Below are 27,080 nucleotides of genomic sequence, written 5' to 3' on the forward strand. Positions count from 1 at the left end.
GATATTTCCGAGAGTGCAGCGTTATTGTGTTGTCCTGGCAGTCCTTACTTTGTCTTATTTCAAGGTATGGTCACTTATTTATAGGAAATCTAAAAACTATGTGAACTACAAAAGGAACAAGTTGCACCTGTAAATTATGTTCTTGTTTTAGAAAAAATAAGCCCAGAACATAATCTGGGACCCAAAAGACAAGTAACCGCAGGTGTTTTTGCTGCGTGTGATGCTGCATGTGGTTGTGTGCCATGTGAACTCTGGCCTTGCCAGACCTCCAGGCAAACATAAACCTTACCCACTCCTCTTGTCTCAGTCTGATTCCCTTTGGGACACACACCCAGACAACAGAGATCAGTGCTGCTTCATTAAATCCAGTATGAGATGGGGAGACGGCCCAGGAGTAGGGCGTGGTGTGCCTTCTGATGGTTCAGCCGCTCTTGCATGAGAGGCTGAGGGAGCGTGCATTTTTCCCAGGAAAAAACAAAACAAAACCAAAAAAAAACCAGAGAAACCTATTCCAGGGACTGAAGGGACACAATAGGAGCCTTTTGGCCAGCTGATGGGATGTGGTGGCACAATGGGTGACGGGGGGCCGGGGGGGCGGATGCTGGTCTTTTGAGAATGAACAGTTACATATTCACTCTGACAAACAGCCACTTTATCTGCATCTTGCTGTGATGACGTACAGTCGCCAATGGGATTTATGGCTGCCTAAAGACACCCTAGATATTGCAACATTTATGTTTCACAATAATGCATCCACAGCGCGTCCGCTCACACACACACACACACACACGACCTCGTCCTCTGTTGTCTTGTCTGGGGCTTGATTGGTCATGGTGGAATGGATATCAGACAGAGCAGGGAAGAAACAATGATGAACAGAAGATGCAGCTAACACTAGAACGGCAGGATCACTGAGGGTATATGTTTGAGGAGAAAATGTGACTTGGGCTAATTGTCTGGCTGTTAACCAGTATGAGAACATGCCGAGACATGTCTCAGGAATGTTAGTGGCAGGAGCTTACTGTTAACATGACACCACAGGCTGCAGCTGGAGTGGCACACTCACACAGCAACAGATGCACATACACACCCTGGAAACGCGCTCAGCCCTATGTCTCTCTCATGAAATTCTCAGACAACGTAATGCATTTTGAAAATCTCAAGTAACTCCAACCTATAAGGCTGCAGGTATGAGATCACACATAGACAACACATTTGTATCTGAGTTTTCCACATCTTAGAAATTCACCTATACAGACTTTCCCAGGCAGCTCTAAAGAAAGCCTGCCCCCTTTCCACTCTTTCTTTTCAGATGACCAGAAAACTGGCTGATGGCAAGGAAGGACAGAAGAGGGGACATGGAGAGACAAAAGGGGGGGAGTGTGGGAAACCTCTCTTAGGCGAGTCCCCCAGCCTTTCAAGGAGTTCCCTACCCTGACTCTTTGCCGTACAGAATTTACATACCAATACATGAACCCCTCAAACAGACTAAATGTAATTCATGCAGCCTACTGGGGTTGGGTCCTCAACTACATCACCATAAGAGGAAGTGCTTTGTACAAAAGGATGATACACATGGTGGTGCAGTAAACAGCAAGTTCTAATGTGTTGTTAACATTTTCAGTGTCTCCACCAGAAGAGACTCGAGGAAACAGACACTTCACAATGGCTCTGCTTCTTCACAGGAAACAGAGCTGTTTCTGCTGCAACAATGATAAATGATACAACTCTTGGGCCCCTGAAGGGTTAAAAAATGTCATTAGTGGGAGCAAGACCTAACTCTCTATTAGCCCTGGCTTCCTCCAAATAGTTTAGGATTACACCTACATCCTCTACCATCTGGCTCTGCAGTGCACCCTGATAACACACAGTCATACACAGAAGAGTTTGCCGCCTGTTACTAATTGATTAGACACTGCAGCTTTATGGAGTTACTTCAGAAAGCACACATCAAGGACAGACACTGAATTACGATATGGCTAAGATGAGGGGTGCTGAGCCCACACACTCCCAGCAGTACCTTCATTCTACTAAATCTTACCTGGTTATATTGTGTATGGTCTTTGAATGATGCATGTGCAGTAGATTTAAGAACAGCTATAAGTTATACAAGTCCTCTTTGTTTACTGCTGCTGCTTCAAGTTCTTCTATAGTAGCACAGCATAGCGGCACAGTTTGGGATTCATGCCACTCCATGTGGGTAAACAAGAAGAACTGCTTTTATAGCAATTTCTTCTTGAAATACTAAGAGGGGAAACATTTTGTGAGGTTGGAATAATATGTCAGAGAAATGCTTGTGTGTCTGATATGAGCCCCGAATGCTGATATTCACTGAGCACATGAAGATTTGTTCCCTACCGTGTGGCAAACATGGCTCGAAGTGAGGAAAAGGTCGCAGCGTCTTCCTTCAGGGCTTTGAGCTCATTCCTCAGTTTCATCATGGTCTCTGTCACCATGGCCTTCTCGTTCTCATACTTGCTCTTCAGATTGGCCAGAGCAACTTCAGCCGTCTGTGGGTGGACAAGAAGAGTAAAAGGGTCAGAGCAGCTGGAGGGCGTCAGGGATGCATTTCCTGTCCCAAGAAGTTTGTTAATATGGACCATATGACCAATTATGTGGTTTATGAGGGGCTTTAATGTCGGTGCTGTTGTTGAGTAACCACACTCGTATGTTAAAGAACTACCAGAGCACCTGCCCCTGGGTTTGGTTTGGAGGGCTGTTCTTCAGTCCTAAATATACAGACACTTTGTGCAGCTGACACCATAAGATTGATGTCTCCACCGGTGTTTGTCAGAGATCTTGTCTGCAACACATTTGCTGCAACAGCTGAATAGGCCTGAATTAGCTGACAACCTCTTCTTCTGTTTCTGTCTTTCTAGGAAACCTGCCAAATGTTTGGCCATATAACTTAGCCGGTTAAATAGAAATTTGGACTGTAATAAAGACTAAATTCAGCCAACCTGCTTGTTGGCCTTGAGGACAGTCCTCAGGGTCGCAATCTGTTCCCTCTTGGTGCTGAGGAGGGACTTTAATTTGAGAATCTCCTCCATGCAGGCTTCCTTGTCCTTGTCGGCCACGGTGCCGAGCTCCAGAGAGGCCACCCTCTGGCGCGACAGTTCGGTGGTGCGGTCCACAGCCAGCTGCAGGTGCTTGATCTGGTCTCTGATGATGGCCACTAGATTGTAGATGTTCATGGGCTCACGGCGGTGATCAGACACAGGAGAAGGCAGGGAGGAGACTGGTGAAGGTACTCCGTCGCTTAGGTCGGTCTTACCATGCTCAGGGAAGAGGCCCTTGGTGATCAAAATGGGAGAGCGGCGGCCACGACCCTCTGGGCTGCTACGACCACCCTTGCCCTCCTTGTAGAAGTCGAGCATGACACGGTTGGGTGTTTCATTGTTGCACATGCACACGTGGTTGTACAGGGTGGCCAGTTCTTCACTGAAGGTGACTAACTCATCCTGTGCCACGCTCAAGCTGCCTTGGGACTCACCTGCCACGTCGCTTAACTGAGAACACACAAAAAGAAATGCATCAATTTTTTGTCTTAAATTTATGAAAACACCAGATTTACCACTTAGTAGAATGTCAGTATCAAGAGCAACATGTCACCTTGCGCAGTTCCTTCTCTAGCTTAGCCTTCACTTCTCTGTCTGTCTGGCTTGTCTTCTCCAAAGTCGCCAGCTTCTCTCCCAGTGTTGTGACATCACTCTCTAGACGGGTGCGCTCCTCTTCGTAACGTGATTGACAGGTCTGGTATTCTGCTTTCAGAGTCTTCAGTTCCTCCTTCAGCTCTCCTGCCTCTGACACAGCAACCTAGCAAAGCAATGGTAGGATGTTTGTGTGTGTCTGTCTTGACGTAATATAGATTACATGTAGATTTAAAGCTTAATCTAATTATTTGTGCCATCCACTCTGATCCACCAGAAGACAAATTACCTTGTACTTGCACTCCAGGATTTCAGGTCCATTGATGTCCACCTCATAATAGTCTCCATCTTCATGGCTATCACGTTCTTTCTCATTGTCCAAGGCAGACTGGTGCTCCTTGCTGGCTTGGAGCTTGCGGATGGCGTTGAGGTTCTCTGTAAGGCGGCTGACCTTCTCCTGATGCTCTGACAGAGCACCATTAGCCTGCTCTAGCTGTTTCTGGGAGTCCTGAAGGTTGGACAGCAGGCTGACCTTCTCACGCTCCATCTGACAGTGATGAAACATGGAATAGTCATACTTTATGTCTGCGATGAAGAGTACAGTGCTCTCTGCTTGGCTTATTATAGGCATGTAATTTCACATAGAAATTTCTTGGTAATTTGATCATGCGAAAGATTCCGGCTTTGAACTTGGCAGGTCACGTTAAATCAGTGGATTATCTGTCACATGGAAACTACCCACTATCGGCTTGTGTTGCCAAAGTATGTTAGGCTCATTGCCCAGTAGTCCAGTGTCAGAGCGAGGATGACCTTGACAATTTGCTGGACTCATTTCAGCTCTATACTGCCAGAGACGCTGAGTGGGTCATCTTACACACACATGCCCACAGTTGTCAAGCACCAAGCTATTTCACAAGCTGATCTGTAAGTGCAGAATATATAATGATTCATTTCGAAAAGAGATGGCAGGCTTAATTAGCATGGCTTGTCACGTCACCACAAATGTCTGTGGAGTACACAAGATACTACTGACACTGATCCTTTGTGAGTGTGAATATTTGTCGAACTCCAAGAACTGGCCATCTCACTCCTGCAGAATCTATACAGGATGTTGTTAAGTACTGCCAAGGACTAAAAGGGTGGTATTACTCAAGGAGCGGATTTCTGTGCTTGATCACTTAAGACCTAAGCAACAGAATGAGATAAGGTATGGGAGCAATACAGCATGGCTGAATGAGTCAAGGAAGCTGTTTGTTTCCTCTGCTCTGCTCCCAGTCAGGAATCTGTGGCTTCAGCAGGCAGAATGACATGCACTTGGGTCACATCATACACAGGGCTTTGTCAGAGTTTGCCAGCTTCAGCACCACAGCGGACAGGTTGAGAACCAGAAGTGAGAAGTACTCACAGCAGGGCAGCACAAGGCAACTTCAAGTTCACACACACTAATGCAGCAAACATGTTTGTTTGATGAAGGGAGAGGGAAAAAAATCCCTAATCCCTAGGTCCGCAAAACAACCATCATCCCCAGGTTCCCAGTACTTTCCTGTAACCATGGTGCCCAGTCAAACATCCATAGGGTGATGAGCAAGCAGATGGCAGGTCCTCCAGTGCCACCACCGGCTGCCTCACAGCCCAGCTGAGCCTGTGTGTGTATGCATGTGTGTGTGTGTCTCTCACAGGATTAACGTCGCTCTAAGGGGATTTAGATCCCAGCAGCCCAAACACACCTCCCACATGTCTGTCTTGAATTATTTTGCGGTAACTAATGTCAATCTAGTTTGTTTTGGGGAGAACACAAATTCTACTAAACAAGTCATTCACATCACAATCTGTAAAAAATGTACTCTTCTGCAATTAATTTATTGATTTAAATTGATTATTTACTAAAACTGAACTGCACTGTTAACAGACAGGTGATGCTTTCAGTTTCCTGTGGTGATAAAATCACACCTGCATCAGCTGCTGTTTGAGCTTCTGGATCTCTGAGATGTTCAGTTCGCTCAGCAGGTCGTCCACAAGGCTGGGCGCAGGGCAGAACAGTTCTTCCTTGTTGGGTGTGGCGATGCGGTTGTCATCAGTGATGGCATTGACCAGTTTGGTGAAGCCATTCTCATATCCGTGTAGAGCCTCGTCGTTGTTAGGTTCAGTGGCGGCATCATCGCTGAACTTGAGACCATCCAGAGAGATGCTAAGTGGGCTGAAAGCAAAATGAGGAAATGGAATGTTATTTAGTGCTCGTTACAGCGTGTGCAGAAACCTGTGCACTGAGTTGTGCTTTATTTACCTGTGGTATAGGGTGTCTCCAATGCTCATGTAGTGGGACAGCTCTTTCCTCAGGGAAGCCTTCAGCTCACGCTCAGTCTTGATTGTCTCCAGGGCCTCGCCCAGCTGCCGCTCAGCGATCTCTTTTAGGCGGATGGCATCCTCCAGCTGACTGTTTAGGAACTGAGTATCCTCCTCCAGACGACGAATCTCATGTTTCAATCCCTCAAACTCCACCTGGGAAGAAGAAGGAGAAGGAGTAACTTGAATGAATTTGTATTTGTTGTCTAAGAAATAGAAGCCGCTTTTGTTTTTCTCCCCCATGATGTATAAAGAAAACATAACCCAAGTCAACAAGCACATATCAAGAGAACAGCTCAAGTGTTCAGTGACAGTCAGCATCAAATGAGAACATTCTACTTGGAAATTCAGCTATGTTTTAGTCTGCAAATGTGCATAAGGGACTTTTTTTTCCCTTTCTTCTCATTTGAATAAACCCAGGAAGTGTTTTTACAGTACCATGAAGTGCCAGAATCTCTGGTGTAAAGAGTGATAGCTGTTAGTCTGTGAAACACCTCCACAATCTGGCACTAAAACAACACAAATGCTGCTGCTTATCTTTTTACCGTTTCAGATGTTTTTGTTATTCTAATTAAATCTGAATATTAAAGCGCTTCTGCTTCTTTAGGCAGTCTAATAAATAGAAGAATGGGGCACACCGAGTACATAAATGAGATGCCTAAAGCTATCAGGTTAGGTGGGCCTAAATGGAAGAGGCTGCACACTGATGACCACTAGTGAAGGTCAGTTTACCAAGAAGGGGCGTTCTGCGCTTATTCCCCTACCAATCTCTCCTCATTTTTAGACTGCAACCCCACCAGTCCCATTATTTACATGATTCAAGCTTTGCACGTGTTAAGCGGCTCCACAATCCTCACCTGGCTCTGTTTGAGCATGGACACCTGCTTCTGCAGCGAGATGTTCTCCTCCTCCAGCTCGGTGTAGTCCTGCAGCAGACGAGCCTCCCGGAACTTGTACTCCTTGATGTCATCCCGCAGCTGATTCCTCTGGAGCTCCACCATCTGACTGTTCTACAGGGTCAAACAAGACAGTGGGAGATGAGGAAGAGCAGTCAGTGGCCCCTATTTGAATCTCATTTGACTGAGTGTGGAAGAGATGGTGGTTGATTGCATACTGTTGCTTTAGTGTAACTGTGTGTATCACTTTGGCTCTTTAACATGCTAAATCTCACTGGATAAGTAGGGGTTTCCATCGGGCGAAACCAGTTCTGTGAGTGTGCCTGCTTTATGTTCGAGAGGGAGATGCCAGGTGTCTTTCTGGGCAGTGGGCCACAAGCGTGCTCGTCTGCCAGCTCTGATGGCATCAAAACAGCTGAAGCCTACTAGTCTCTCTCATGGTGACAAGCACTCATGGTCTAATTTTCTACTGAGGAGTTAGATTCGGCTTGATTCTGTGTCCAGGAAACTACAAAAACTAATAAAGATAACTGAGGAAACTAGAGGAGATTAGAAGCTGTGCAAAGTATATCAGAATCAGAATTTAAATCAACGTTTTGGAAAATGTTTGAACATTTTCAGGCTTTAATGGTAATCAATGTGATAATGTGTGTCAGTGAAGCAATATGCTAAACAGGTAATGCAAAAAGTAGCTACGTTAACATTCACTTAGTTATTAGAAGCAGCACTAGTGTTTGTACTGTACTGTAAGCACAGCTAGTTCTTTCTCTGCTCAGCAAGTGGAGCATTAATTATAAAGTTGAAAGAGACAAGAGCCGTGCCCTTCCCCCACTCAGACACAAACTGAAAGACAGAAGGATTTGATCTGTCCTACTGAGATTACTAGCTTCTCTGTTTAACCCTCCATCCTCATCTTTCAAGGTCTGTCACTGTCCTCCCACCCCCTACAGACTCATCTGAAACAGAGCCCTGCAGGACATTTGGGTAGGAGACATCTTAGCCTGCCGTTTTCAGAGAAACAATCGATTAAAGCTCTGCGGTATGGGGACACTTGCACGCAGCCTTCCTGAGCTGAATAAATACACATGAGTATATGTGTAATGTGAGAAAGAAGGGGAAAGCATGTGAATTTAGCAGCGTCTCAGCTGACCTTGGATGTTCATATGTACAAGTGAACACACCTTTTAGAGGGTGTGTGTGCAGGTGTAGACAGTGCTGTCCGTCTCTGCATGAATTGATGGCAAAGCTTTAATCCACACACTAGACACACAAATAGTTGTGCGTTATCTCCTGAACACGTGCAGAATGAGTCTATATTTAGAGTAAGAGAAAAATGCTTTACATGCAGTAGGGTTAGGATTTGTCTGTGGCTGTGTGATGCATGTCTTCTGAGGAGGAGAGCTGGCAGACATAACCTAATACCAGAGCGACAATTAGCCTTCCCGTCTCTTGCCAGGTGGCCCCTTCCTCTCAAGCTGTCACCATGTGGCCGTATCACATTCTCTGCTCTTGGATCGCTTCAATGATCGCAAGAAGTCAATCCTGAGAGGCTTTCACTTCGCAGACTTTCTTGTTCCAAGTACTGCCTTCAGATGAGTGCAGTAATATTATTCAGTGAAACAGAGGAGATAATACGCTAGTGGTGACAGGTATCCTGATGGTTAAATAACTAGAACGTCAGAGGTTTGATCACTTTGCCTATGATGTGCTCAGACCTCATAAGACAATTTCTTAGGTACATACTCTTCATAAGTACTGCATTATACAGTAATATAGCTGTAGTAACAATAATTCAACCTCCAAAATATCCAATCAAAAACAATTTACTGCCCTTACTCTGTAATTTGTTCTTACTCACTCATTCATCTCACTGAGAGACGAATACGCTGACAAATACTGTGTTGCTAAATCCTTACTGATGGATCGTACATGCTCCTTGATTTTCTGTGCGTAATGATTAATCGCTACGTGTAGAGCTGAGCTGAGGCTGACATTTGAAGGCGCATTCATATTCATCAGGGCTCCGCGCATGTCTAATGAGCATGGGTGTCTGCTGTGCAAAAGTCCTAATGCTGGTGCATTACTGAATACTGCATTAACATACAATACAGATCAGTCCTGTCACTAAGCCTCAACACACTGGTCCTGATTTAGGAGAGAGAACTAAATTAAGGCAAAAATGGAAACGAGCTGGAATCAGACAAAACATTCACAGACTCAGTTACTCTGGTTGTCAGCTTTGCAGAATCAATCAACATACACAATTTATTCATAAAGACTTTGCACATAATCTCATTAAGCCATGCCATCTGTTCAGGTCTTTTCCTGGTCAGGGTTATGTGCCTCAGCTGGGGGGGTCAAAAATGTTTAGTCCCAATGAATACAGGCTGCCACTGAACCTGATTAAGACCTTCCTTCAGTCTGATTACAATGCATAAGGGGGCTTTGACCTTTCACCTTGCTTCCACGTCCTCTGCTCCACTGAAACCCTCAGAGACTGGGGGTGGGGTTACTGTGCCTGGCCACCTGATAGAAGTTGATCTTAGTAACTTCAGAGGTCGTGCGTTTCTGCTATAAAGTGTAAATCACATTTAATCAGGCGAGAGTCACAGGTACTGTACCTCCTGTGAATGCTTGTGATAAATCGGGATTGTGTGTGTGTGTGTGTGGCTGGTTAAATACTGGGGTGTGAAATTTTGAAGGCCATCTGAAGTGTCCCCAGTACATAGCTTGTCAGCTAAAGACCTTTCCTGACCATAGGCCTGGGTGTGGTCGGTGACTACCCCCTACCTGCCATCACCACAGGTAATGTGTGGACAGCTGCTTGAACACAGCCACATACCACACACATACAGACAAATGTGTCATTTCAATGTGAGGCGGGTGGCAGTAAACACTAGGCTGTACTCCCATACCATTAACTGGCAGGTTAGACGTGATATATTTGGTGTTTAAAGGCACAGTGAGGACTAGTCCATGCATGTGTATACTGTATACAAAGCAAATGAGTAGTTTGTTGTTTTAACGAAGCCTCTCTGGGCCATACAGTGCTGCAAAACGTCACAAGAGCACACTGTTATGGATCAGAGCTTCTTCCAGTTAAACCATACTGTGCTACTATACTCTCTCGCTCTCAACTCTAAAACTTTCTTTTCACCAGTCAACTGGTGAAAACTTAGTAAAACACAGTTTCAGGCTTAACAAAAGTGTAGAATGGGAATGTTTTAATACTTTGTCTAAAGGCTCAGCTGTGTTCTTAGAAACTCCAGAGAACCTAAATTGCATTTCTGCACTCTCAACTTTATTTATTCCAAATGACCGTTCCTGCAAAGTGCAGAGGGGTTCCACGTTGGTGCGACACCAGCCACAGTTGAATTCCTTCCTCATACTAAGCTTTATTTCCATCATATGTATCTACTCATCCATCCATCCATCAGGGAGAGCCTTGCTCACCTCCTCTGCTTGTCTGTCGACCACTATGATACTGGATTGTGTTTCAGAGAGCATGTTCATGAGTGGATAAGAAAAATACTTTAATAAAGTCCTGCATGCTCTGCAACATGTCAGCCCATGTTAAATCCAACTTCACAAAGCCAAAACCATGGCTTGCTTCTGGATTACCTCCAGGAGAGATGGGAAAATAATTACAGATCCAGTAAAACTGGGCAGAGCAAAAGAATATTGAAGCTCAGGGGCCTATTGCTACTATTAAAGTCAAGAAGCAGATGTGCTTTTACCCCCCTCTTTGTAGCTGTCACTCTATTCAGCCTACCCAGACTCCACTAAAAAGAGTCAAGATTTTTCAATGAGCCCAATTAAAAGCTAACGAATGAAAGTGAATGCGAGGACCTGTTTGTTTGTATTTATATGTGTTGTTAAATTTTCTGGATCCACTGATCTGCCATGGAAGCCCTTTTTGGTGAAGTGAACAAGGGACTTAAATTAGGAATGACACATTTTCAGAGCTTCCTTGATGCTGATACTAAAAGACCAACATTAGGGATCAATGGAATATCTTCTAAATGCATTTTCAAGATGTACTCTCTTATCGGCTAAAAATAGCCATCAAGCTGTCAGACGCATGGCTCAGTGATGATGGGCGCTGTGGTCAGAAAACATCTGGAGGATTTAGAGCAGGTTGTTTACCACTGGCTACAGCAGTAGTAGAGATGTCCAATGGTAACTGAAGTAGCATGGGTCTGTAGAATATCTTTTTTCATGCATCCACATATCACATTTCAGTTAGCCTTTTTCTTTCAAGCTTTTTTTTTTTTAACCTTGTCTTCCTATACTCTCCACCGCCCCCCTGCTACAACAGGACCAGAAAGTGATCTGTCTTGGCATTAATGTCACAAGAAATAATAAAGCAGTCGGCATCACCACCCCAGAGCCCTTGAGGAGTCCTATTACATTACGCTCAGATGATAATAACAGGGAACAAAGAGCGGTACTCTTTGGAACCCTGTGACATTTTCAATGATCAAGGTAAAGCTTCTGCATTGACGTGACGGCTGAAAATCTGCTCTCATGACCAGCTCATCTTCGACTGGCTTGCACACTCAGTTCTTCTGACTGCAGTGGTCTTCCTCGCAGTGATCTTAAACCTCTGTCCTCTACCAACCCATAAAACTCATCCAATCAATCCCTCATTTCCTGAAACAACACCGAAATTAGAGGGCAGTCTAATGTGCAATGGCTCCATCCACCATCAGTGAGGTGGAAAAACCAGCCATGTTTAACATTTGAACAACTTTGACATTATGGTGACTGACAAAATGCTCATCAACATAATTTATGTGTCTGTGAGAGAAAGAATGGTCAGAGTAAGTCAGTGATTTCTGGTCAGGGCAGGCATCGGTTGGTTATTATGTCAACACAGCATCCTGAGTGATGCAAATACAGAAAGGATGTAATGCCATCCACCATGTGCTGATTCTGAGGTGGAAAACTATTACACTTTCTTTGAGTGTGAATTCAGAGACTGAGCGACACTGACAACATTTTGGCTCTGCCTGTAATTTCCTGAGAGGCAGTCAATAGGGATCCCCATGCTGTGGGGATAATGGCAGCCATCACTGTAAACACATTCCTCTCTACACATGAGACTGAATTTAATGAAGGCATGCCTATTATAGTGTGCCTTCTTACAATGTTACTGGCTCTTTGTGAATGTTTAATCCCGTAGACTAAACCGTAGCAGTGAAACATGTCGCATCAGTGCTTGGGGTCAACATTCGAGTCTTTGGTGTGAGAGACTGCCTGGGAGGTTTGAATGTGTCACATGGACCCAGATGAAATCCTTTAATTGATGGGGGCTTGACAGAGACAAGAGCCACTGTACACAAAGTGAAGCATCTAGATCTGTGGAATTACACTACTTTCTATTGATCTGTGCTCAACACATGGTCAAATTACATTTCTAAGCCGTTTGCAAGCCTTCTTTCAGCTGTACTGATGTCATGAAAGCTCTGAACCCTAAACAGGCTACAGACATGCAGGGACAAAACACTCACTTTCAATCAAACACAAAAGAAAACTGTTACAGCCCAACTGCCACTTGAATTCCATAGTGAATGATTAGCCATGCTGTCCCAGAGAAGCAGAACCGTTCACCATTAATGTTAAATTTACTCTCGTTAAGCTTTTCTCCTTCTCCAACTGATTTTAGGCCTCCTTCTCTTTCTTTTGCACCATTCTCAACGTCTCCCAGTGGCCCCCTCCTCTCCCCTCCTGAGCCTTTGGGCTAATTTGAAGCCCAGGAGACAAAGGGCCTCTTTCAGCCATGTCAGTATGATCACAATGCCATCCTCAGTGCCCAAACTCCCTCCTATTTGACTGCCACACACGGTCGTCCTAGCACCCACAGAAGTACCAATAGAAGGGTGTCGTTATCGCCCATACATGGGGTAATCTACACTCTGGCCCCTTTTATCTAACAATTAGAGCTGGCCGGGGCACATGGCGATGCATCAGGGTGTTTATAATGGGACTGGCACCTGCAGAAAAGCCATCATGTAGACCACCAGTACACCACCAGTTACAGTAAAGCTATAGAATGGGATATGCACAAACAAGCTGTATTCCCATTCTATCAAATGTATAATAAAAATATAATAATTAAATAACCAGAACCAGGGGTTTTAGGAGGAATCCTGTCTTTGTAGAATGTCATTGTGATCAAGATGACGCATGAATGACTGAAAGCAGTGAAGTTGTGGTGTAGAAGAGAATTATCTAAGATTGTAATTATGTAAGAATGTTAACACTCTGTTATAATTTTTTTAGTACATTACTTGTGTGGTGTAGAAGTGAATTATTTATGTAGAGATACTGCTTGCAAACCAATGATGGTAAGATGATGTCATGGGGTAGGACTGGATAAGTCTGACTTCTTCCTACTCCATTCAAGCATGTACTAGGTATAAGCACATTGATATTGGATTAGCATTTGTTGGATATGTGTAAAATTATGTGTGTTGACATATCAACTGTCTTTACATGCTTGAAAGAATAAATAAATCAAAATCAAATCAAATCAAGTTTATACAGGGGAACTGACAAATCTGTTTCAAAAACATGTCTGGGGAGGTACATCTGGCTTCAATAACGCCCAGCATATAACATAATAATGACATCATAATGACCTAATTATTGTGGAATTTAGAGCTTTCCAGAACTAACATGGCTGTGAGGGTCTTTTTTCACTAATCCCAGCAAGAAATGCTGCTGGTATCTGCCTCAAGGAGTGACTCACTGAAAACAGTGAATCCTGCAGCTGTGCATTGAAGATTTTAGACTCGCTCAGGAGGGGAGGCTCTTTTCTACTCTCCTCTCTACCAATTACATTGGAATTACCAACTTGACCTGCAAAACTGCAGACTCAACTAAATCTGCTGTGCACAAACACAAAGATTTGGGACATGGCTGGGTTTAAGTACCACAGAGCAAGAGCATTATACAGAGAGGAGAAACAGAATATACAGTGGTGTGAAAAAGTGTTTGCCCCCTTACTGATTTCTTCTCTTTTTGCATGTTTGTCACACTGTAATGTTTCAGATCGTCAAACAAATTTATATATTAGTCAAAGATAACACAAGTAAACACATCATGCAGTTTTTAAATGAAGGTTTTTATTATTAAGGGAAAACAAAATCCCAAACTATATAGCCCTGTGTGAACAAGTGTTGGCCCCCCTGTCAGTTCACACAGGGCTCTATAGTTTTGGATTTTGTTTTCCCTTAATAATAAAAACCTTCATTTAAAAACTGCATGATGTGTTTACTTGTGTTATCTTTGACTAATATATAAATTTGTTTGACGATCTGAAACATTACAGTGTGACAAACATGCAAAAAGATAAGAAATCAGTAAGGGGGCAAACACTTTTTCACACCACTGTACAAGTTATGGCCAGTGCACTCCTCTAGAGTGTTACATCTCTCCTCATAAAGCCAAATTCTTCAAACAGGCTCCATTGTTATTATTCTAGCCTTTCCTTGGCTGCCAAGGCAACATGAATCGTTTTTTTCAAAGAAATCCATCTTAAGGTGAAAGGCTTCCTCCATCCTCCTGTTGGAATCTTTTTTCATCCATTTATATGTCTCCCTGTCGTTGACCTAGCAGGCAGAGCGAAGCACTACCGATATGGCGACGGCCAGACTTGAGCTTCAACACCGCTCAGAAAACCAATGAGTGACGTCACAGTGGGTTTGTCCAGTGGTTAAGCAGTATATTGCAGAGGCATGTTCTCTTTTACAAAAGAGCATATCTGCCACGGCCTCAGTGTTTTCACTGTAATTATGACTCTATCCTGGATCACACTGGGTAGAAGGCATCACATTAAGCCTGAAGGCAAGGTGTCACTTCAACCGTTCTATCCTAAGGTTATTACAGCATGATTTATCTGGTCATAGCATGTCACACCAGTCACTGACTTTATAATTACACCATAAAATATAGGCTTGGACAGAAATACTGAAAGAATCAAAGGTGAAGGAATGTAGTTGCACTCTTTATGCAGTGCCCCGTCGAGCACTACAGCATTTGGACTTGGGCTGTGGGAGGACAATTGATTTGCCTCTTCATTTGAAATGATTCTTTGCATCCAATAAAAAGTAACAGTGAAAAGTTTCTTCCCAGATTCTACTCTGCAGGGCTTGAGACTGAACAGCAATAAATATCTGGTGTTTTTTTTGCAGCTTTAGACAGATAAAAAGCACCACACAACGCCATCAACAAACACACCCATTAATGTCAATAGCTGCAGGCAAACGAGCAGACAACCCTCTGCTTCAGTTCAGATGCTTGTTCATTTTCAAAGTACTGACACAATAAAGAAACCAGAGCAATGCAGTGTCTTCTGATGAACAGCAAAAAAAAAGCTATCCAGTTCTCTGGTGTGTGCTGTGATTCTGTTTCTGGGTCTCCCCCTCTTACCTCTCTCATCTCTTGGTAGATGGTGTTCAGACGTTCATTCTCAGACTGGGTGTTGGTGAGGATGTTGCGCGTCTGACGGAGCTCAGTCTGCAGCTCCAGGACCCTCTGCTCATAGAAGGCCTCCTTAGAGGCCGACTCCTGGATAAGAGACTCCTCACGGCTCTCCCCATCTGCTGCAACCTTCTTGTGGTTGGAGTGAGCTTGTCCAAAGGCCTGGAGACAGTAAAGGAGGAAAAGAGCTATTGGTTAGAAACTATAGTGTACAGAGTAATGTGAGTAGTGTTTGTTGCTGGTTGTTAATAATATTTCATGGTCAAATTAGAATCATCTGTGAATGAATCACTGACTATTACAATTCAGCCATTTTTAAGTGACACTAATCTTCTCCAGTTTGCCCCATCTCTCCCTCCCCTCCCCACAGGACGTTGGCCTCCTCTGCACATGCTCTGTAGTGACTCCACAGATGGGAAAGTAGGAAAAGTATAGCAAGTGAACTAGTGTCTGGAATCTAGCAGAATCTAGATTACTTTCTCCCTTCTCAAAATAATCACCCCACTGATAACAGAGTTCATTTCCAATGCTGTGGCCACCAGTGATCTGTTAAACATCCTGCTCTCATCACACAGCTCAAGCACAGCCAGTAATCTGAAATCACCAGAGACACTGAATCTGACCATGTCTGCAGCTGCAGATGAGTGGATTTTATGTTTGACTGTGTTAAATCCAGTCAGTACTTTAGAGAAAGGAAAATGTGGAAATTTGTATTAGTCAAACTGACCTACTTGCAGGACTTAATGTGTAAAACTAGTTTAATGGGTTACAGACATGTGTGACATCATGTCTCGTGCATGGTGGCTAGAATGTCTCACATTACAGGGGAGATGATGGTCTGAGCAGGGAGATAGCGGGGCCGAACAGATAACGCTGGAGCACAATGTGCCTTATTCTGATACAACTGCAGTTTGATGTGGTGCCAAGTTGGACAGTGACATAATGAACTTCATCTTTCTATGGACACACTTGGACAAAACTCTTTATATACACAACAGAACAAGGTCAAAACTGCCTAGTTTTAGCTTCTCAGTCTTGACAATTTATTGCTCTTCTCTGTCTTATGTGACAGTGAGCTGAATATCTTTAGGTTCTGGACCTTTGGTCGGCCAAAACAAGTGATCTGAAGATGTCGGCTAAGCTTTGTGAGAAACTTTTTCACAATTTAATTTCATGTCATGGACTCCCTCCCCCCAAAAAGATCACCCCGTCAATCAGCAGGAGGCTTATTTGATTAGAAAGTCATTAAAAAAGATGGGATTAACCTAATCACAAACCAGGGGAATCCCATCATTATAATCTTGGTGCATGGTAGATATCAAAAAGACTCCAATCAGTCCGCTCTAAGAGGCCTGTCCTTCAAAGATAAAGCAGAGCCCCGAGTCAAAACAATGGTTTCTCTGGTGATGAAGTTCAATTTACACCCAGGGTGTTAATCTCAATCTGCCATCTGTAGGCATATCTTTCTACAGAACAAAGGTTGCTACAACAGTGGTTTCAATAGGAAGTTTTACATAGACTGTGTGGGTTTCTGGTGGAACAGGGTGTAATTGTTGCATTGTCTAATATGAGCCAAGAAATAGCCTACAGAGGCAGCTAATTAGAAGGTGAGAAAACCAAGGCTCAGCGGTAAATCAGGCCATTCTGCTGTGTGGTCCCTATAACAAAGGGCAAATGCTAAACACTGGATTCTGAAGGCTTCAGCCCAAAGCTAATGGTCAACACCTCACATGGTGCAGTAAAACTAAAGTCGTGGAGAATATAGGTCAGAGTTCACTCTGGTGTTCCCAGCTCAGAATCCTCCTGCGCATGCTTCTCTAATCCACAGAGCACAAGAGAGAAGAAGCACTGGGTCTCTGATAGATAACAGATCAATACTGCTGCTCTCAGAAGCGCAGAGGAGCTGAAGTAATCGGAATCTGAAATTCTATTCTCAGCTTCTGTTCCACTGGTGGAGAAAAGTGTTTCTGCACGAAGTGAGAATGTTGAGTGGGTGGCACTTTCTCAAGAGATACAGTCACTGCTGACCCTCTGCAGTGGGGTAGGAAACCAAAAATTACATTAGTTCATGATTGTGCTAATGTACATATGAGCTGTATACAGGGCTGTGCTTTGGTGTACGGCTCAGGAAGCACAGTCACTGAAAAAAGTCACATCTGCATATGGCAAAAATCCAACATTTAAAGCTGATGAGACAGAGAGATGGCTTTCCTTATCCAAGCACTGATTTTGAGGCATAATGCTGATTTGACAATCTCACTAGACTAGCTGATGCCAGATAGGGCACAGCAGGACATGCCTGGTGCAGTACCAGATGACACACCCTCGAGATGCAGAAATGCGATATGTGAATGGAGATCAGTGTGCGCTGATGTTGAGCTGAGTCTTTTCAGCAGCTTACTTGTGCTAGGACAAAGACAGACTGTGACTTGTGCTGAACAATATAAACCTGTGTCTTTTGAACTGGTTTAATTATTCATACGGATGATCAGACCGTTGGGGGCGGCCCTGGATGCCAGAGCAGTGTGTCAACAACACTGAAGGTTGTCATTGTAGCAGACTGCAGAGGAAGAGAGGTGGAGCAGAACAAAACGAAGATGGATTCTCCTGCCACGTGAATCAGAGCTCACATGGAGCTGCAGTTTGCCCTGACAAACAGAGACATGCCATCTCTCCTCCTACGTTCACAGACCACCGTAAGGCCAGTGACTTGGAAACTTGTCTGCTATCAACTGTTTATAACACACATCTCTTGAGGTTAAAAGGGATCTGAAAAACCAGTGGCTCCCTGCCAACAAATATCTACGACTTAGCACTGCAGGCGGACTCACTGCTTTGCACTCAACAGCCCTACTACACTATACTTTAGGACATAATGGCTCCCCATGGTAGTCCTGCGTCAACAAGCTCTATGCTGAGGTTCTGTGAGGAATGTTCCCCATCTCACATGACGGTATGCTTGTTTTAGTTACCTCAGTGTACTGAGAGCACTGTTGCTAATTAGTCCATGTCATCCCAAAGCCAATGACCCTTGCTATAATGAGTAACAGAGAGGCTGTTTATTTACTTCAGGCTTTGCAGTGGTGGTGGGATGGGAATGGAAGTGAGAGATTCACTGTCATCCCTTCACACATGTGGACGCTATGATTAACTCTGCGCTGCACCTCTCTCTCTCTCTCTCTCCTGACCATTTCTGACCAGATCAGCAACTTTAAATTGGGAACTTTCATGCCAGGATTTTCTACATGTGAATAGGCATAACTATAAAAAAAAAACATTTTTTAAAAAATGAAGAAGCTGTCATATTTAACAGTTAAATAAAGGATAGGCATTATATGTGCCAAACTGAAGGAGGAGGAAAAACAGAAAAGAAGAGGGTGAGACAAACAAATGAGGCAGAGATATTAGCTGCTGTCTGGCACAGAGCCACATTGATTCACTGCACAGCACAGAGACGGGTAGAGGCTGGAAAGTTTAACACACTCAACACACATCTCACTTCCAAATTTCCTGGTTTGCCCTGAAGTCAGCCATACTGTAGCATCTGGCATTCTAGCCAGGACAAGGCTTGCTCTCTCCTCTGAGACAAAGAAGAGGAGAGTGTTCAAAGCCTCATAGGGGTTTCCACAAATATGCATCTCTTTTTTTCCAACATATACACTAAAGGTGATGCAATGCATGCCAAAGGCAAAGAAGAGTCTGCAGAGAATAGAAGAAATGTGGGTGGTAGAGAAACATACCCAACATGTGAGTCCAAAAGAAATGATTTTGCCTCCAGTACACTGGCTGAGCATTATGCTCTCATCATGAGACTTGAAGAACATGAACCTAAAAAACAACCACAAAGCTGTGCCAGACTGTGCAGCTCCTGAGCTGCAGGCCAGGACGAAGAAAGAGAGAAGACCAGAGGGGACGAAGAAAGAGAGAAGACCAGAGGGGACGGAGCCATTGGGAGAAGGTAGACCCATGCATTTAAAGCACACCAGTATGCACACACAGAGATCTGAATGTAAGAGTGACACATTAATCAGATTCATGGCACCCTTTACATCTCACTGATGAAGTCTCTCTTTCAAAAAAATAAGAATAAATTAAAATAGTATACTACAGGAGCTCAGTGATACCAACTTCACATAGGCCACAAATCTGAAGTCAGCATTACAGATTCTGTGTGAAGTTAGTCTTCAATCAGATAAGACATCATCTATATTCATCATACATCTAAAAGACAGGAGAAAACACTATAGCTCCTTTATAAAGGTGAAACACCTGCAAAAGGAGGACGACCAAGACCCCCACTGCCTTCCACTGTCTGCCTCAGGCTGAAGGCTCTACAGTGTGGGCGTTTATGGACTGACTCCTGTGGAAAACAGTCATTATGCTCCTGGCAGCACAGACTAAAGAACCAGGGTTTGAGAACAGTTTATTTAGCCTTCAGTGTAAGTGATGTATAAGATGGCAGCTACTAAGGTTCCAGAATATGCAGTGTAATGAGAAAAGATCATTTTCATGCCACTCCTAAGTGAAATACAGTCTCAAACCATCATGATCCACTATCAACATTTACAAAAGATTCATCTGTTCCGTTTTGTACAATGGGATAGATGAACCACAAGATTTTAAGCTCTACTCGTTTTCAGTATTTAAACCTAGCAGTTCATTAATCACAAGGAAGCATCTGTTTATTCCTGGTCGTTCACTGGGTCTGTTGTTCAGCTTCTACATCTACAACATAATGAAGGACAACTAGTGTCTGAAAGGAGAGCAGAGATTCAGTAGGTTTCAATTCAATGTAGTGCAACACGGTTTATTCTTTATCACTGCTCATATCACTGCAATATTCCATACCAGCTCTGGTTTTGCCTCATCTCTGCCTGCCTGTAGCCAGCTTGTTCATTTCCCCTCTCTGCCTGACACTCCGGCTGATGTCTCCCAGGTCCACGTGCCCACACCCCAGGGGAACAGCTGTTGTTATAGTTACAATGCCAATTGCAGTGACAGAGTGAGAGGCGGTCAGTAAAGGCAGGGCAAGGGGTGCCGCCGACACAGATGGCTATTAGAGAGCTCAGCCTCACACAGCTTGCTCTACTCCTTTTTGCTTTGGCTAAAGTCCTCACCCGTGTGCCGTTCCTCTCCACTCTGAGGTCTGTCTGCACAAACCTCTGGTCTGAGGTTGCTTTGAAATAGTTTTTGTTTTTTGCTGTCATAGTAAACAAGCAGTAAGTCAGACCAAGTTGGTATATAGAGTGTTCCCTTCCCTAAAGACTCTGCTCCCTGTGGAGCCGTTTACACACGACTTCCACAGCCTCTTGTTGTTACCGCATTAAATGACAGCGGAGGGGGGCAGCTGGGGCTCGGCACACACAAACACACACATTGGTGAACTCATACACACACACAAACATTGGTGAACCCATACACACACACACACACACAAACATTGGTGAACTCGTATACACACACACACACATTTGATTACATTTTCTTCCACAGTCCAAGGTCAGGTTTACGGGAAGAAGGAGGAAGCTGAAATAGACAGAACCTATTTGTTTAAATGCATTTGTTCATGGTGAGCTGCGAAAGGATCTAACCTTAACAATAACCTTTTATTAATGTAGTATATTAGACCTTAATGCATTTCCCCTCACCATCCCAGACTCATCCATGAGAGAACGAGAAATGTCTAATCAATCAGGGTGAAGCGCTGACCGGATGGGGGAGGAGTTGCAGAAAGCTGATTTGCCTTCTTCCTGAGGTTTTAAATCTATAGTACCTCATATGTCACCACTTCAATGGAGCTATTCATGACTCCTGATCGGCTATCTCCCAGTTGTTTCGGTGTTCTGTCCCTAATGCCCCTCTCTCCTATCTCTGCATTTGGCTCCCAAACCCAGAAGATGGTCTCTTAGGCCTGCCTTTGCTCCCAGCCTTGTCCATCTGCAGTAATTAAATCCTGTATGCGACTGTGTGAGCACACATTCTGTACAAGTGAGGTGAAGACTTGCATCAGGGTGGCGTGCCTTCCCATATGAGGCCATGCCAGCTTGTGAAGAATGAGGTGGGGGCTAGGTAGCCTCACCATCACTGTGCGCATAATAGACCCCATCTCTGTACAAATAAAGCACTGAATGTTAGAGAGAAAACAGTATGTGAATACAAGGCACTAATTATTGTCTTTAGTTTGCCTTAACAATAAGTTCTTTCATCCCATGAGCAAACAATCCTCGGTCAACACTACAGTATCTAAAGCTCTCTTTACTCAAGATAAGCCAAAACACTGCCCTAAAATGAACAAGGCACACATGCTGGAAAACAGCAAACCACGGTTTCAGATAATGTACAGATTTATTTAGCTGTTTGTACAAAAATATAGAGCTTTTTACTTTCGACCTAAAGCCAAGTCCAGTTGATTAGTTCAGCTTACCATGACCTGGATGACTGAGAATCTGTATGGACAAGCTTTTTACTTTGATTTATTTAGCACTTTAAACTGAGGAAGCCAGCTGATAGAGGAACCCCTCTTCTTCTCCCATGAGAGCGAGCTAGTTCCCACAGGAAATCCATACATTGCCCAGGGCCCCTCCCACAAAACCTCTCTCCCTTTCTCTGTCTACTACCCCTGTTTCTCAAGGACCTCTGAGAGACTGGCAATTAAAACCCCTCCTCTTCTTCCTCTATCTAAGCCCAAACTCTAATGTTGTTACTGCTGTTGTCTTATCTCGCTTCCATTTGCCCCTTTTCTATTCCCAGTTTCTCTCTCTCTCTCCTGCTCCAACATGCCTGAGGGTTTCAAAGCATTGGCTACGGCACACTGCAACAGGGGGGGGTTGGGACACCCCACATCCACTAGCCTATTTACAATAGGAGTCTGGGGAAGGACGAGGATGGTGGTGGTGGGGAGGGGGTATGGAGTGTGGAGACAGTGTAGACATACTGCTGTTCTCTGACTGCACTGTGGTGCTGAAGTTAAAATGGACCTCCAGGGCGAAAGGACAACCCCTTGAAATTGGGTTTGCTAATGTTTGAATAGGTGGCCTATTAAAATGAAGCGATGCTGCTCAGAATCTGCCTTCTGGCTTAATTCATTTAGATAAGATGGGAGACACTACTCTGCCAGTTAAGAGATAACTGAAATAAGCAGACAATGTAGAATTTCAAAAGAACTAGAGAGGGGTGTGCCAGAATGTGCTCACGCAAACAGAAAAAAGTGTCTATCTACAGCTCGTCCTCGATCTCTTCATCTGCTGCGCAAACTCCACCTCAAAACTTTAGTGGGAGAACATGAGTGGGGCAAGTCATACCCTTCAGGTATGTGTCCATGTGAGTATATTAAGAAGTGGGACCTGCCCACTTATAGCTATCACATTTACTCTTGCCTGTCATATATGCTAATAAGCATGGGGTGTTGCACCTGTGGCCTCTAGTCCGTTCAATAAAAGGGACTAAAAAATTCCCAAATCTCAATATTCCCTATGCAGGAGAAATGTGGAATCTGATTTCAAGAGGTAATTTAAAGGAAATTGCAGGTTTGTGTTTGCTTGTGTATGTTAAGATGAGCTCACAGAGTGCTGATGAAAACCTGCAGTTGGGCTACTAGTTTAGGCTGCTGGTGACTGAACGTACTGAACACAGACAAAAATGCAAGGCACAAAATAAAAGTGTGATCTAAAGCTATGTAGGTAACATTATAAGGCTATTAAATGTCATTTCCTATTTCTATTTGAAATGCTCAGAACATTGTGACTTATTCCTTGTTAAAAAGAGGTGACAGAAGATCCTAATGTGGTCATTTCCTCTAAGCCATTTTTAATATGCTTCCCCTTTGCTATACAAAGCTGGAGTGCTCACAAGTAAACAGGATGCCAACTTTGGAGGGGAGGGGACTTGATTTCAATACAAGGAAGAAAATAGATTTGATGGAGCAGACTCCAAAAGATTCCTTATGTTGCGGTAAACCCAAAGCCAAGATTTATTATCCAAGCACAAAACCATAAATGAGCAGTAGGGGCACATGTTTTATATGTGGATGGAATCTTATTTGATAAAACGCTATTGAAGCCCATCCCTACGTAGCCGAGAATATGGGGAAGGTTTATGGACAATCTGATACAGCAGAACCCACTGACTTAAAGGCTATAAAATCACTGATACAAGAAGAGGGTTTTAAAATGATCATACTCTACCCACATGCCTAGCTGATTCATCTGTTTATGTAAGACACCGGAGTCTCATCACAAATAATCATGACTCAACCGTGAACTGACCTAAACTCAATAGTAGTTCATAGGTCCAGTGCTAACCGGAGAACGTTTAAATGGAGAAAATATAATATCTGTCTCTGACTTTGCATAACATGGTATCTTCAGTTACAACAAGCATATACCAAGGTACAAATGTGGACAAACCTACACACAGGTTAGTGTTTTACCCTCCCAAATACAGACCATGGCTGTATTTAAACATAATCATTTAGTTACAGAATTAACATAAGAATATAAAAACTGCCTATTAGTGGTGACGTAGGTAAAATAAAGGGTTGGTTTAGATTTAAACAGCTGGTGAAAGCACAACAGGAGAAGCAATGAAATAAAGACAACTGGACACGTAGGAGTGAAGTGATAAGTAGCCACTGTGTTTTTCCCTTCACACACACACACACACACACACACACACACACACCCAGCTCAGTCACGTGCGTGCACACTGGCTTCTTTGTGGGCAGATTTAGAATAGTTTATAGTTGTTAGGTCATTGCAGTGTAGGAGAAGGGCGACTGGAGACGGGCCTATTGTCTGAGCAAACCACGTTATATTGTCGGAAGCCTACTGCCGTTATGACGTCGTGCTCTGCTTTTAGCCTGGACTCTTGCGTGATCTGGCCCTAGTCTTAAGTAACTGGATTACAGTAGGATGCTGCACTTTTGACTCTCTTATCTACAGTAATAATATGTGTCAGTGAATGATAACTGTAAATGTAGGCTTTCCACTATGGGGAATCAAATACAGTAAATACTTACTCATTATCTTATTCAGCTTTTGTGGACAGATTTTATTTGGATTACCTGACAACTTGTAGCTAGTGTCTCTGACTGTGGCCTGATGATACACACAAAAACAGACAATGTTCCCATGAATAGTCACAATGCGATGTTCTTCTATCAGCAGGCAACCGCAGCCTGTCGTAGACTTGGGGAGCAACTTGATCTAGTTTTATTAAGGAACCTCAACCACAAAGAGCCAACTAACTGTTAGATACCAAAAGTACTCAGTCATCCACCAACACTCCAGAATAAATATGGCCTCTACTTGAACTGTGAACATGTGCTAACAATATTTTGTTTATTAGAGTTAACTGCCCAGTGCAGCTGTTTCAGAAAACACACCTATCAGTCCTTGGCTATGGAGACCGCTGAGTGTGGCTGGGCTTGGCAGACACCCAAACCTCCGTCAGCCCTGTGCGTAGTGGCTGGGATTCATCCTCTTATGCCTGGAGGGTAGATTTGTGACTTTGCTTGGTATCAATTAGAAAAGCTTACCTATTAACTGCAGTCTTGCCATCAGACAAACACTGTGGAGAAAAATGGCAATAAGAATGGCCCGAACAATGTTGAAAGGTTCAGCATATGCTAGGTCACAAGTAGAGGCAAAAACACAACTAAACCCAGATTGAAAGCCCAGTGAAATAAGACAATGACTGCATCTGAGCTATTAGGACTGGGTGTCTGTGATAAGCTAGAAGAATGGCTGAAGTAAAAAAATACAGATTATGAGAGTGAGAAATGAGCAGCTGTTGAGGCGATGTGGCCCCATGTGGCAGCCCAGTAATAGGAGCTTGACTTTATTTATGACTCCTCATATATATATATAAGGGGCCAGATGGGTTTTGTGGCCTCGTATTTGTACTGCTGTCCAATCAGAATCCAACCCATTTAACACTACGCAAAGGGCTTAGAGTTGCACCAGGTATCTTTGTTTAAGGACAGCGGGATATATCCTTTGGTGATCTGCCATTTCAAAAGGTACAAAAGTGACCAATCCTTTCAGATGTAATCACAATGGGGCACCACTCTCATTCTCTCCTTTGTCATACACTGTGTTCTGATAGCATGTAACCCTCACTTCATCTGGGACACCCAAGACCTGTTAACCCCAGTGGACTAAAACACACAAAAGGCCAGCAAGTCCTGCACACAACGATATGAGAGTTGCAGGGGAGGAACAGGGTCTGTGTGACTGAAAGACTTCAGTGTGGTCTCTGACACTTCTCCCAATTCAACAAGGATGTCAGGAGCTCTAGGCCTTTGTTGAAATACTATTGTCCATGTGTCTCTAGACTGAACAAGCAAGGACCAATATCAGGAGAGAAACAGTGACTGTGGGATGATCTGTGGCCTTTGGATACATGATGATGTCTTTGTGCCCACTGTTTTCTTTACATTCATACAAACCTAAGAAAGTTTGATGGACTAATGAGTCCACCATATATACCACAACCTCTTCATGTCTTCATAGAGGAGAAGCCACAACAGTATTAACATTCATCTGTGAGTGGCTTAACTTAAAAATATCAAAATGCCACTTTACCCTCTTATACTGTGACAGTGTAGCATAATGTCATTATCTCCTTTACCTTGTGTCTGAAACTGTGCTCTGCAATCTGAATGACAACTGGGTGAAAGGCTACACAGCTTAATCATATCTTCATGGGCAGCCAGATGTGCAGCGGTGCATTTATCAGAGCACTGTTTGAGCGAGCAGCTTATTATTCAGAAAGCAGCTGCTAACTTAAATGTTATGTAAAGATTTGACAAAGAGATGACACTGCATAAAGCAATGTATTCAGACAGGTGGACACAAAAACTAAGTGTTATAATCCAGGAGGTAGGTAGTACAGAGACAGTGGAGCAAACAACTGATATTCACTATAAAGTACCAGCAGGTCTCCCTGTCAGGCTAGTCTACAGCAAACTGGGAAAATGGTAACTGACACTACATACAGTGAACTAGTGCTTTACCTCTTTTACAGTGGAGTGAAAGAAGAGGAAGAGAGAAAAAGATAGGGGGAAACCCACACATTCACAGCAGTGCATCCCTAAGGAGGAATTCATTACAGAACACAATAACAAGTTAGAGAATAATTTTGTGGTTGGAAGGCTATGAAGTGAACGAAGCAATAATTGGCCAATGACAGAATAAACAACTGTAATACATACAAATATGACAGCTACATCAGAGAATAGATAGGAACATCATCCTATGAATACTATTATTAACCAGTGCATGATTACTTTGAGCCAGTTAGCATGTGTATACTCCAGTTGGCTGTGAAATCATCTCTCAGCAGTCACACACAAACATACTCCGAGCGCAGCACCTGCTGAGAAAGCACGGCTGTTCAAATCTAAGGCAAAGAGCTGTCAGGTTACTAAGCAACAGCAGTGCATAGAATTCCTCCATGTTCCTGTCTAAAGAGTAGCATGTATGTGGGGATCTGCCTGAGCTTGAATACTGGTGCCCTGTCCACAGGTAGGTGAGAAGGCAAGGAGAGGTGAAAGGACTGTCGTCATGAATCCTGACTATTTCTGTCCAAACTTGAACAAAAGAATGACATCTGGGCATTTAAATCACTATAATTACAGACATATCTAGACTACTTTCATGTGCGGCATGTTTGTGCATACCAGTAAGAGAAAGGAGAGGTTCAG

The 27,080-nt window shown here is 43.6% G+C and overlaps 1 protein-coding gene across 2 annotated transcripts in view; it reads right to left on the reverse strand.

Moving 5' to 3' along the window:
- The window catches only part of LOC109966073 (protein bicaudal D homolog 2), a 37,384-nt gene that overhangs the window by 7,517 nt on the left and 2,787 nt on the right, over positions 1–27,080 (reverse strand). For both annotated transcript variants that reach the window (XM_020610659.1, XM_020610658.1), the window contains exons 2-9: positions 15,326–15,538; positions 6,851–7,003; positions 5,935–6,149; positions 5,601–5,847; positions 3,940–4,197; positions 3,613–3,816; positions 2,961–3,509; positions 2,359–2,510 (exon numbers count right to left, since the gene is read on the reverse strand). In XM_020610659.1, coding sequence (XP_020466315.1) covers positions 2,359–2,510; positions 2,961–3,509; positions 3,613–3,816; positions 3,940–4,197; positions 5,601–5,847; positions 5,935–6,149; positions 6,851–7,003; positions 15,326–15,538 — 1,991 coding nt within the window. The remainder of the gene's footprint in view (positions 1–2,358; positions 2,511–2,960; positions 3,510–3,612; positions 3,817–3,939; positions 4,198–5,600; positions 5,848–5,934; positions 6,150–6,850; positions 7,004–15,325; positions 15,539–27,080) is intronic.

Source organism: Monopterus albus, unplaced genomic scaffold, assembly GCF_001952655.1.
Source record: "Monopterus albus unplaced genomic scaffold, M_albus_1.0 scaffold106.1, whole genome shotgun sequence".
NCBI classification, from domain to species: Eukaryota; Metazoa; Chordata; class Actinopteri; order Synbranchiformes; family Synbranchidae; genus Monopterus; species Monopterus albus.